The sequence below is a fragment of the Varroa destructor genome, unplaced genomic scaffold (assembly GCF_002443255.2).
Source record: "Varroa destructor unplaced genomic scaffold, Vdes_3.0 BEIS01000003.1, whole genome shotgun sequence".
Taxonomy (NCBI): domain Eukaryota; kingdom Metazoa; phylum Arthropoda; class Arachnida; order Mesostigmata; family Varroidae; genus Varroa; species Varroa destructor.
In genome coordinates, this window is record NW_019211456.1 from 14599901 (window position 1) to 14612189 (window position 12289).

Consider the following 12289-nt stretch of genomic DNA (forward strand, 5'->3'; position numbering starts at 1 on the left):
AGCTCACACAATAATACAAAAGTAGCATAACTAGTACCAGATTAAATGCTTTAATCTGGACTAATTTTTTCTTCTAGGTATTTTCTTTTCTAAGAGGTACGTCGTATTTAAACGAATGTTTCTCGAGAATTAGATATGTGCAGCCGTTTAGACCCCATTAGGTATGCAATGGTCCGTTAACCTGTTTTTACTAGAAACACCCGTTACGCACAAAAAACATCTGCCAGATTGGCATGCGTGCTCCTATTAATTGTACAGTCATTTGTGATGAACAGTATCGATAGGGAGAATTTCTAATATTTGGCCAAACGGACCAAATTCAAACGGACACAACTATTTTCAACGCGTCAATTAATATGTTATTCACGATTAAAAACAGCAACTCTTCAAAAACAGAAGCGAAAGGCTGATCTGTGTAGAGACGTAATAATTTAGTATTTTTTTTTTTTTTTTTATAGTATTATTTTAGCTCATTTGAGTAGATTTTGTTAAGGCCACCCAAAAGAAGCATGTGACCGTTTCACACTAGTTCAACAAACTTCGCGAAGAGAACAACTTCTATATTAACCGCCCAGTAATTGCTATGAACCGGCAGCAGGGACAAAATTACGCTTCGAGTGCGGAACTATTTTTAAAGCTATAGACCTTATCAATGGAGCCCTTAATCGATCGGAAGTCCCTATGGTTTCAGGACCATATGTGTACATAACGAAACTACAAAACAATGCAAAAACAAATTAATTGTCTGCAAAACTTTACGTCATTAGGAAAAATCTCGCTTAAGCACACATAGATCTGAATGTACTCGATATACAGAGTGTGATTTATGGAGATACGCGACTGTGATTTTATCGACCATCAGATTCTAAACAGGCATTAATGTACGACGGTAACAAGTTAATATGCAATGGTAGATCATTTCCATCGAATGTTAGCTCTTATTTTGAACCGTATCAAGTTCTGTGGTTAAGATCATACTTACTTTAATCTTCGTATTATCAATATTGACTAGATCGATATTATCTCAATATTAAACTAGGGAGACTTTCAAGACTAAACTAGAAATTTCATGGCTGGACCGCAAGTTTCGTCAGTGACTTCTCGTATAATTCGTATTCTAGAACGCCCATTATACCCAGACAGTATCCTATATGTAAGACGCTGTTTTTGCTTTGAAAATAGCAGACGGTCAAGTTTCTTGTAAATAATTTTTTTGGCTTCTAATTGCCAATGGTGACGATTTGTTATCTAATAGCTGCGTTATCGCGTAACCGTCGTTCGACCATGACGGCTACACAATAGTTGACTTTCATATCTAATCATAATCGTATAAAATGTATCCTGAGCAAACGTCCTGGCACATTTTTATTGAAAACTCTCGTAGACATTTGCCCCGATTTACACATACAATATAGATAGCCACGTTGCTGGTACGTTCCGATTTAAAGTGATGACCTATCGACAATATTGTTTTGGACACAGATATACTAAGAGCAGAAACCCTATCGAGTTCGAAAATACTCGGTGAAAATACGTATTAAATGAATCGCAGTAAGTGGAAAAAGAAAATAGCTATACGTACTAACGATTAGAAGTGGGACCTGAACAACTCTATACGCCCGAAATTTCCCGCCTCGCTTTTCAAGCGCGTTCTTAAATAGCCGGGTACACTGGATCGGTCCGATACACAATATGCCAAAATCCCCAAAAAAAAAAAAATAGATGTGTAATATTTGACTAGGCATACTTTTGCTCAAGACATATTAACGCTGAAGTCCTCTTATTTTGGCATTTACGTTCTTTCATTAAAACAACTATGTTACTCGTTCTGTTATGAGAATGGAAGTATACGTACACCCGTAGCGCAATTACAGGTTCTCAACGCTGCTTTAAATAAACTTATATCAATTTATTGTCAGCCCCTCCTTAGTAAACTGTCAGCTAGAGTGATGGTATGTGTGAGACAATTTTTTCAAGTTAAAACCGCACCGTAAAATTTACATTACGTGGTAATGTAATGCAGCGTAAGGGAGCACTCGGTTTTAAGGGAATTATAATTCGATCAAGTATTAACGTATTGATGATCGATAAATCCTTTTCATTTTGTGATGATTTGGACGTACGCTGATTTCTTTTAAAAATGAGTAATATCAATAGATATTCGGTTTGGAATAGATTTCATCAAGTCCCAGAGATACAGCAGCCAACTTTGGGACGACGACGACGACGATTTAGCTGTCGCTTCGATTACTTGATCAATCCATGGACGGTAAAAAGAGGTCTGCATATAGATCCCGGGTACGCCGGGTTCCGCACAGCGAAGGCCATGTGATACCGTACCGGCTAGAACCCATCGGCCACTGGCTGAATGAACAGCTAACGGACCCCCCGAATCACCTTCGCACGAGTCAAACTCGCCTTCGTTGTATCCAGCGCAAAGAAAGGACTCGGGCACCTGTTTGACATGTAGAAAAGATAGGCTCAGTAGCTTCTTTTTGCATTGCTCGTGAGCTATGATAGGCAAATTGACACTCTGCAGCTTTTTCGGCAGTTCTCCATTAAAGTAGAGTCGACCCCAGCCGCTTACCACACCGGCCATACCAGCGAAGCTATCTGTCGATTTGGGAAGGCATATGGGCATAATTCTGTCGCTGAAGTCGGCGGGAGTGTCCAGTTGGAGTAACGCGATGTCGTTGTGAAGAACCGATTCGTTAAACTTCTTGTGTATAGTCATCCTACGCACTGGTATGACAGGCAAATTTTCTTCATCTAACGAATATTGCCCTAAGACAACTACAAGCCGGGAAAGAATGGAATTTGGTTGGCAATGTGCGGCCGTCAATACGAAACTTCTCGAAATCAGCGCGCCCCCACATTTATAGTCTGTGATGACACCGAACAGTTTGCTCTCTTTCACCATGACATGCCAGGGCCATTCACCCTTTAGAGATGATGAACCTCCTACGATCCGCTTCACCAGACGCTTTCCGATCTGTGATTTGCTGTCATCTTGCATATATGGTCTGAGACCACAATCATCTTCTAAGTTCAATTTGACAGTTTGTTGAACTGGTGTACTTATTAGGTTTAGGGGTACAGAAACTGCCCCGAGGACATACACAAACAAGAGGAGCCAGGTGTTTGACCTTGCGAAGTAGACAGACATTCTGTTAAGCACTAATCATAGATTACTCAAGTTTCAAAACATCGGTACATTCAAAACATGTCGGTAACGTTCTTCTCAGACTTGAACCGAACGCAGGCTGGACACTTGGTCAGAAGCCACTATCCTGAAAGCTCAAGGAAGCACCATTAAATTGCACACAATTACGAAATACTTGCGAAGCCTGCGCTGCGTAATGGCTAACAATTTACTGTAGAATATGGCAACACTCGGGAGCAATAAGTTTAACAAAGACATTAGGCTGAAAGGTCTCTTAAATGTACCGATAACAAATGTAGGGCTCGAGCTGCAGCCAAAGATTCGGCCTAATAAGAAATACAGCGGCCTGTGGGTCGGGGATTACTTCGGGTTTGGTATAGAGCACTTGGCGGGATTCAGAAGTGGAGAGGAGAGCTTTACTTTAATAAGTAGCCATCAAGTTCTCATTCAGCTTGCCCGTCCCTTGCATAGAAACCAATTTAGAGATCAGCTCAAAACACAAACTAAAAAAGTGTTCATCGAAAACTCTGCGTTTAATAATTAGCTGGAAAATTTCGGCAACGGCACCCAGCGTGTTAAATTAGACCGCTGGTTCTTTTTTACGCCTTTCTACTACTAATCAAACAAAAGGTGTACATGTATATCTGTTATTGTCTGCGTTGCGACGTTCACATATCAGCGTCAAGTCGACCATTGATCATTGTTAAACATCTCATAGTGCTTTATTACTGGCTTTTTTTTTCCACTCTAAGATGCTTTTTTACAACGTAATGCTATTTATAATATAATGTATAATGCAAATTGCTATTTATCTAAAGCGCACCTTATAAAGACGTTGCATTGAAAAGTTAACTCTACAGAATGTTAAATATATTGCTTAGTCTCCCTGGAATTATTGTGTTAGTCGGGTTCGTTCTAATTTTTTCATTGAATTCCCAATTGAAAATTTTTCCAATGATTTGCTTGCGTGTTTACCATTTGAACTCTGCTAAACACTTTCAGTTTCACGGCACGCTACTGCAGATCTTTCCAACTAAAAGTTCCTTTCCAAACGCCTGGGCACTTAACAAAACATTGAATCTAAAAAAAAGCTTACTATCAGGCGGTTTATGACAATCTGACAAGTTGCTGAAATCCGGTAAAAGGGACATTTAGTTTTTTTTTCTTTTATAACTTTCATGCACTCCTAAAAAATCAAGTCCATCCTGGCATTTTTTTTTTCTTACAAATTATGTCCACGGATAGTTTCTGTATCAGCTATTGCCAAAAATGATATTAGTTAGAGAGAACAGATTGTAAATATAAATAAATTACTAATGTGCAGTATATATCCAATAGTCAATCTGGTATACTACAATTCTGTGACAGCAGCTGTTCGTGCCAATGGGTCTTAACAGTTACGCTAACTCGTGCCAGGAGCATGTAACAAAATATGTCTGCTATCCACTTCAAGACCTATACATATATTTTGCCTATCTATTATTACCTTGTTCATTTTAGGATCATATTTTGTTTAGGACAAAAGTAGACATCTGCTTTTGTCTAGTAAACGTCTCTTAATACGTTTCATTAATCAGCTTGATTCTACTGCAAAAAGCGGCTCAGTCATTTTAGCCATATAAAATGGACGTTCATTTGGGCTTCGTTGTAATTAGTAAAAATATATAATTACTGAAAATTATTATTTAACGATCATTATGCTGACATACGGAACCGTTGTGATTTTTCCAGGCTGGTGCGGGGCGCCAGTCTAACGATGCCGAAAGATCGCTCAGCTATATTATGAAAGACGCTACCTGTGCTTTCCGGCAAGTTCATATGAAAAAAGTAGACGGTATAAGTTGAACTCTGATTCCCAACTGGGGAGCTAAAAGTTAGGTTAGCTTTAGAAGTACCGTGTGCGACCGGAGGTTATTCAATGCAACGCGCAAACTATCATCTCGAACGCTTAACACGTGCATTGCATGCATGAAAGAAAGCGGGATGTATCGCCACGACCAGCCAGAGCGACTCATTCATAGCTAACGATAAGGAGAACGCGTATCTGCACACATTGCGCCGTACACAGACTGGAAAAGATGCGTATGACGGATCCAGAACGATTTTTATCATTCGAAGAAATGCAAAATGGCAAATAACAAACTAAACGTTTGTAGACGTAAAACATTTTTCAGGTCTCTGAGTATACAGCCGGCGATTTTACCTGCCTAGGTAAATGTACGTTATCTCTATTGGTATTAATCATTCCACCTGGAAGATGTCGACGCTTCCGATACTGAGTGTTCCTTTCCGTTATACGTGTACGAGTGTCTTCACCTCTTCCATATCTGGACAATAAAATTCTTTCCTACGGAAGACGTTTCTCAATATAGTAGAGTCTAGCAATAAGGTTTATACATTTATATCTAGCACGATAAGGCCTCCACATAAAACATTACTCGAAGCATGTGTAAATCTAATCCTGCTTTTTAAACCACCAGTTTCCAAGAGTGTTCATCGATCATACACTAAGTATTCGTGCTTATTTTTCTCTTGAACCCCTAAGGAAGCACAGCAGAATCCGGGTGCGCGGATCAGCGACGTCGATACATATAGACGCGACACTCTATGTGCCCTAGATACGTTTCTTTGGATATTTCCTTGATTATTACTTTCGAAATCGAAGGTATATGGTATTGCCGGTAGACGAAAACGAATAGTAGTGAAAGCATTAGACGAGCGACGGGTGGCAAAGAAGGAGGTAGAAAAAGGCAAACTGTGAGTTGAGCTGGAAAATTAGCCCTACGGAGAACCGCCCTTACTGTGATCAAGGAAAAAAATAGCAAGCGTGACGAAAACTAACGAGAACGAACGAGCGAGCGACGTTAATTCAAGCTATTCGTTGCCACTGAAAGTCGATAGCGAACGGACCAATGCTGCACTTATGCTATTGAGCGGGTTGAAATACAATGAGGAACCCATAGCGTCGAAGACCAAACAGGTGCTCCGGAGACGAACGGTATGATCGACCAGGTTTGGTTGGCGTCGACTGACTTCTAGATTCAAGATGAAGTACTACCCGCAGATTTGTGATTGATTGATTGATTGATCAAAAGCATCAATGATATGCGCTACGTGCATCAGTCCCTACGAATACGCAAGGAACAGCGTAAAGGTCGGTTAGTTAAGACCCTCGGCGTAGCTTCAATTCATTAGCTGGATATGGACAAACGGTTCTAATACTTAATTTTTCATCATAATGTAATAACGAACGGTTTGTCGCCAAACCGCAATTAGCTTAAGAGAATGTTTCCACGAAATGTCGTACAAAAAGAAAATGCTAAAGGTCGAATCTATCAATTTAATTACATTAATTAATGGTTCATACGGCTACAGTGACTGTAAGAAGAACATCGCAAGTTGGCGAACAGATTTATTACTGAAAACCTCAACATCATCGCGCACTCAGAAATATCTACTATAGCTATGTGAATAATTAGCTGTTGCGTGGGCCAAAACCCACCTGTCCAAAATAACCAATCACTTGTATGTACGCTACATATATATATATATATATAGATGTTTTCGTACGTATAAAAACAATCTATGCAGAGCAAGTTCGACAATATCTGCGTGCATAAGGCAGCAAGGACTTGAATAAGCAGAAAAGCACATATTTCGAATTGACAATCGTTACGCGCTAAAATTTTAAATTTGAAAATATTCGAATCGAGAAAAATTTAAAAAAGTAAATAAAAAATCGAATAAATGCATATTGCTTTCAAAGCCTACTAAGCATCTACGAAGATGTCTCTCTATAGAGACGAACGCTCTCTATAGGAATGTCATATAAACGTGTAGACCATTTTATTCTTTTTTTTTTTTGGTGTAATACAGAGTATAAATCGCGGCCCAAATAGCAAGAAAACTGGCGAAGTTTTCGGAAGTCCAAATAGACTTGGTAGACGAGGGTGAATGGCCACGCCAAATGCAGGACGGATATTTCCAGAAGCCTGGCTCGCCCTTCAGTGATTTAAGGCACCTTTGCCTTGACAGGCCAGCGACTCGATGGGCCACTTCGAGCTCAGGCAGTGCGTGGCAAAAGGCCTGTGGTCATGGTCATTATCAAAAATTTTAAGGTAAGTTCTGTAAGGTTCGCTGAATCGTTAGCAAAGAACAGTGTATGAGTTTCGAAGCATAGATCAAATCTTTTTTTACTAGCTTGCCGCGCATCTTTTGTAAGCAGTCGCTAGAATTGCAGTTTAGAAGCCAGTGCCAGGGTTTTCCAGAAAGATCGTATGGCAATGGATGGAGGCATCGGGACTTATTTTCGCGTAAAACTTCAGTAACTTTTTAAGATTTATTCAAACTATCATAAACAGCTACTTAACATAATAAGCTGCTCTAGTTCAACGCTGTTGTGCAGCAACTCGATTCAGAACTGCTGGAACTCAAAGCGACTCAATGCTCAACTGATTTCCGAGGTTTTGAATTGCTAAATGGCTTATTACACCATCGAAATTATTCCTTGTATACTTTGTGTATTGATTTACCGTCCATCTTTTAATATTTGTTAGTTTCTTTGCTTTTCTTCTGCAATCTGAGTTGTGTTTCATAGCAAACAAACGAGCTGAAATGCAGGTGTATATATAATCATCCGCTATGTTTAGCTTCAAAAGGAAGTTCCTTTGAAACCAAACTCCAGACACACCGTGGGGTTGGCAGCAGGTTCGTTTTCGTATCATATCGGCGCAGATCTGTTATTATTAAGCTTCTTTATAATCAAAATCGACGAACGAACACATTTCGATTAAAGCGCCACTGGCGAAGAGATAAAACCAGGATTATATACACCAGAACAAGAAGGACGCGGTAAAAGACGCTCTGCTAAAATTCCATAAGCTCTGTGACGTATTTGTCCGCTAATTTTAGAGGCACACTGTGGTCTGGGTTCGAACATGGGCGTAAACAGACCTTGTTTCGTACTGGGAGCCAGTCGTCCATTGTTAATAGTTAATTAAAAAGGCGTAAGAGTGCCCTTTTGATTTGACACCTACTTCGGCTACTAAAATTTACGTGCCCCGAATTGTTTACAAAGACCTTAAACATCAAGTAACTATAAAACGTAATCAACATCAAATAAAATCTCTTAGATGACAATGAGGCCGAAGGTTTTGATCCAGACGTAACCGTCAACTGCAGGGACTAGCATTTGCCTGCTTGCGATTCAGACGATACCACTATTCTGAATAAAATTATTTTTATAATTAGTTTCGTGCCTGGCAAAGTAGACCTTGTTTCCTCATGCTTCTCCCAGAAGAGTGTATCTGTTACCAAGTAAATTTATGCAAGCGGTCTAACATCTACAGTGGAACCGCGGACAGACGCGGTGGATAGATACCGTGTCAGGTGGCGATCCACACGTCGTTCAGAAGCAACAGCACAGCTATTTGAGCGAACAAACTTGAGTATTGCGGAATGGCTGAGTGTGTCCTGAAACAGGACCTATAGCTGGCTTGTTACTTGAATTTATTTAGTATCATTTAAAAATATGGACAGAAATGTGTGAGTACGGTTTTGTGAACTCGCTAATACTGAAACTGAAAAACTTTCGAAGCGAGTGGCCATTGCTCTCTCAGTAAATACGTCCGTCACAAATATCGCTGTCGGCATATACAAAAAAGACCATCCGAACGTCTGTTTTTGTAGCGACTCAATACAAAAACAAGCGATATAAACTTCCTACGAATTTATACGGTATGCTTTGGTTAGTGCCACTTGGTTGTTATAAGCAGAGCAGCAGGGCTCAGGCATTATTTTCGCCTGCCAATAGTAAGCAAATCACCAGTCGATAGGTTGTATGTACGGTCAAAGCATGCCGTCCTGTGCATTTGGTCCGAAGCGGAAAAGGCCTCAAGTCAATTAGAAATTGTCAACCAATCGCGTTTTTTTTTGTTGTTGAAAATTTGCAAATAGGTATTTATTTTTCATTCTCGCTAAAAAGCAATGTTTTTTGTTGTCGTATACGACGACGCTGGTTACGTTAGAGGTAATCAGTACGATCGGTATCCACAGGTGTTAGTACCAGGGAGAAATTATCTCGTTGTTTCAGCGGCGAACAACGTCATCTTCACGATCCCCACGTAATCGTTCGCTGGCTCAATGGGGCTGTTATTAGTCTGTACGCTAGTCCATTGGTTGGAGTTGTTTGTCTGTTAACATCCAAAAATGCACCGGATCTGCTTACGATAAAATGATTTGACGTATCAATACAGACAACACACGGCACGGACATTTTTTTTGTGAAAAACAGGCTGGGTCTGCCAGTTCAAAGGTCAAAAATTTCAGCCAAAGTAAATAATAGTTGCCTATTTGAGCCATGGTCGGCAAGGTATTTTCACGCAGTGGGCTTATTCATTAAGTCTATAGCAAAAACAATCTATTATGAAGAGAGAATACACCAAGCTGAGTGAACTATTCCTGGCAATGCGTCTGTCTGCAGCTTCACAACTGTTTTTAAGGAATATCTAAAGTGAGTCCTCAAACTCTATTTCGGGCAAACAAATCAAAAAGCCTATATCGCGAAATACGTTATAGCAATTCTAGATCTTAAGTATGTCTCGAACAGACGATGGGCATTTCGATATCAATTTTTTGATAATATTATATGTAATTAATATAAAATCACGGCCGGCGTGCGTATATGTACCTGTTTAGGTTTTCAACCCCCGGCCCGGAGACTACAGGGAGGCATTTAGCGAACGGAAACCCTAAGTGAGACCTTTTTATACGGCGGCATGGCGGTATTTGTGTGCTTACGAATCAGTGGCGCTATCGCGCGTATCATAACCGATTCCCATACTAAATCTCATGTTTTAAGTGTTGTATTTTATCTGCTAGTACATAGGTATATTCCTCTGTATATACATATAGATATAAACTTTCTCTCTCTCTTATCTCTGTCGTCCCGATAAAAATACTAGGCTTTCTTTGGCATTTAGCTCAGTATTTTTTATGGTCGCTTTCCTCCATTATGCGGAGTGAATATAACTTACCTCCTCTCCTTATACACGGCGTTCTTAAGAGTGTTCTAGTGGGTGCTCTTATAGGCAGCCGTGAATAAACGCCAACTCTGCCATACAATAGTCAGCGTACGAGGAGAGCACTTGCGCAAACAAAATATTTACTATCTCCAACGGATTTTCGAGTAAGCGGAGGTAATATTGTGCTTAGAGAGACATCTGCATCGTGCTAACGTGTTTAAGTTCAAGAGAACACAAAAGGTTGCTCGTTTCATTCTGGGCTCACATGATGCGTAGCCTTCTGCCTATAATGCTCTTACCTTTATTGGTAATGGGTCCGTCCGAGCAGATTGGCGTATCGGATCTATTACCTTCGAAAATTATGAAAAATTCTATTAAACGTATCACGAACAACGATGACATGTGAGTATTGCCTTTTACATCTCTATAAATAACGCAATGTAATTGAATGAGAAATTGAACTTGTGCGTGTATAAACCGAAAGGGATTAAGAACGATAGTCGTGTGTGTGATCGTAACGTTGTCCTATATTCATTTTGTTCTTCTTTCGAATTTATCTGATGCGTTTTATTTTTTGACGATAGACCAACGCCGATCATTAGAATTGTTCATAGGCTCAAGGCTTCGGGTCGTGTCGACTGTTGCCGGGTGTTTTACTTTTTTTAGGTTAAATGGACCTTTGATTCGTTAGCCATATGGCGTGATGCAATCTTCTAAGTAAACAAGCACTAGCTAAACGAAATCTATGCTTTGGTATAGATTAGTTGTAGGTTTCTGTTTTTCATTGTTTTAAATGAAAAGTAGGATACATGAGAAGATAAAAAAACAAACAGGAAGGAGCTAATGTTGCATAGGTTATTTTAAATCAAGTAGCCTAGGTTTACTAGGTTTGATCTATTGGGTTGAGGAAGAAAGGCGTACAGTTCAGTTAAACCAGCTGACTCTAGGAAAAGTCGCAAAGTACTAGTATTGCTTCTAACTGCTCCTAAGGATTTCGTGCCGAGGGGCATGTAGATTAGGGTTTGCCCAATCTACTAGAGCACGGTCATTAACCTGTCCTGCAAGTAGAAGTTGTTCTCGTCAAATTGGCCCGGGGTGTATCGATTGTTGCCCACGGGTCGACGATTGAGAGTTCAATTTATATCAATGCTGACCTTCAAAGAAGGCGCAGCTACCTCCGTTTTTCTCGGGCAAACATTTCCTTATATCCCTCATGTACAAAAGACGAACAGCTGAACAATCGATCAACACTTTTTAATTATCCAAGATTTTGATGCTCGAATAAAATTAGCTTACGCAAATATTATACATGCACGCTACGTTTTTTTAACTTTTCAAGCATTTTCGAAATTTGAATTGAAGTCACGGCGAGCGGCGTGTTCGGTTTTTAAGCATTGAAGTCTTTTATCTATCTTTCAAATTGTCTCGAAATTAGGTCCTGTGACTAGACGGGTTGGCATAAAGAAATCCGTGGAACTTTTTGATTACGTTCCACTCACACTGAATACTGAATACTGACGTATTCTGTGATAGAGGAGTAACTAGATGTTTTTCCATTTCGTTCAGCTAGTTCGTTACAGATTGTAAAAATTATATCACTGGCAATTTCGATTTTGTTCATCATTTCGTCCACATCTAGGCCAGTTAAAATCATTCGATTAAGTCTCCCTGGCCGTCCTGGAAGTAGATTGGTACTTACGCCCTGTAGTTATTTCAGTTGTATTTGATACAAGTTCATTGCTATAATGTTTAAAGTTGATATACACATTCCGAGGCAGCGACGTTTTCATCAAAACAAAACTGACACACTTATCTCATGCAAGATTGTTTAAAAGACAAATGTTTGAAGTTCTTTGATTCTCCTTTAAAACAGAGTCTATTGCATAGTAGCTTTGAGCGATTATAGTATCACTAATGACGCTGCCCGTCGTAGTGGCTGGTAGCATGCAACCGAACTCTGATAACGCATGGCTATATGGGAAGCTGTTAGCGCGGCTTCCTCTAGCACTAGCATAGAAGCAAAAAGGTAAACCGACCGCAGGACTAAATAGATTAACAGCTGTATATGCCAGATTATTTATTTAAATATCTGCATATATATAAT

At 39.8% G+C, this 12289-nt stretch overlaps 3 protein-coding genes across 6 annotated transcripts in view; 1 reads left to right on the forward strand and 2 right to left on the reverse strand.

Annotated features, from left to right (window-relative positions):
* The window catches only part of LOC111246430 (phospholipase A2-like), a 37956-nt gene that overhangs the window by 15419 nt on the left and 10248 nt on the right, over positions 1 to 12289 (forward strand). The window contains exon 2 of one of the 4 annotated variants that reach the window (XM_086982558.1): positions 7040 to 7281. In XM_086982558.1, the coding sequence (XP_086838684.1) occupies positions 7211 to 7281 (71 nt within the window). In that variant the 5' untranslated portion in view covers positions 7040 to 7210. Of the gene's footprint in view, positions 1 to 7039; positions 7282 to 10242; positions 10588 to 12289 lie in introns of those variants that run through there. The other 3 variants (XM_086982559.1, XM_086982560.1, XM_022796000.2) reach the window with 3 other exon arrangements.
* LOC111246981 (branched-chain-amino-acid aminotransferase, cytosolic-like) overlaps positions 1 to 12289 on the reverse strand; it is a 97667-nt gene that overhangs the window by 4991 nt on the left and 80387 nt on the right. The gene's annotated exons all lie outside the window — the stretch shown is intronic.
* On the reverse strand, positions 2135 to 3166 carry LOC147756564 (chymotrypsinogen B-like). Its single transcript, XM_086984875.1, has one exon. The coding sequence runs from the start codon at positions 3164 to 3166 to the stop codon at positions 2135 to 2137; it is 1032 nt and encodes a 343-aa protein (XP_086841001.1).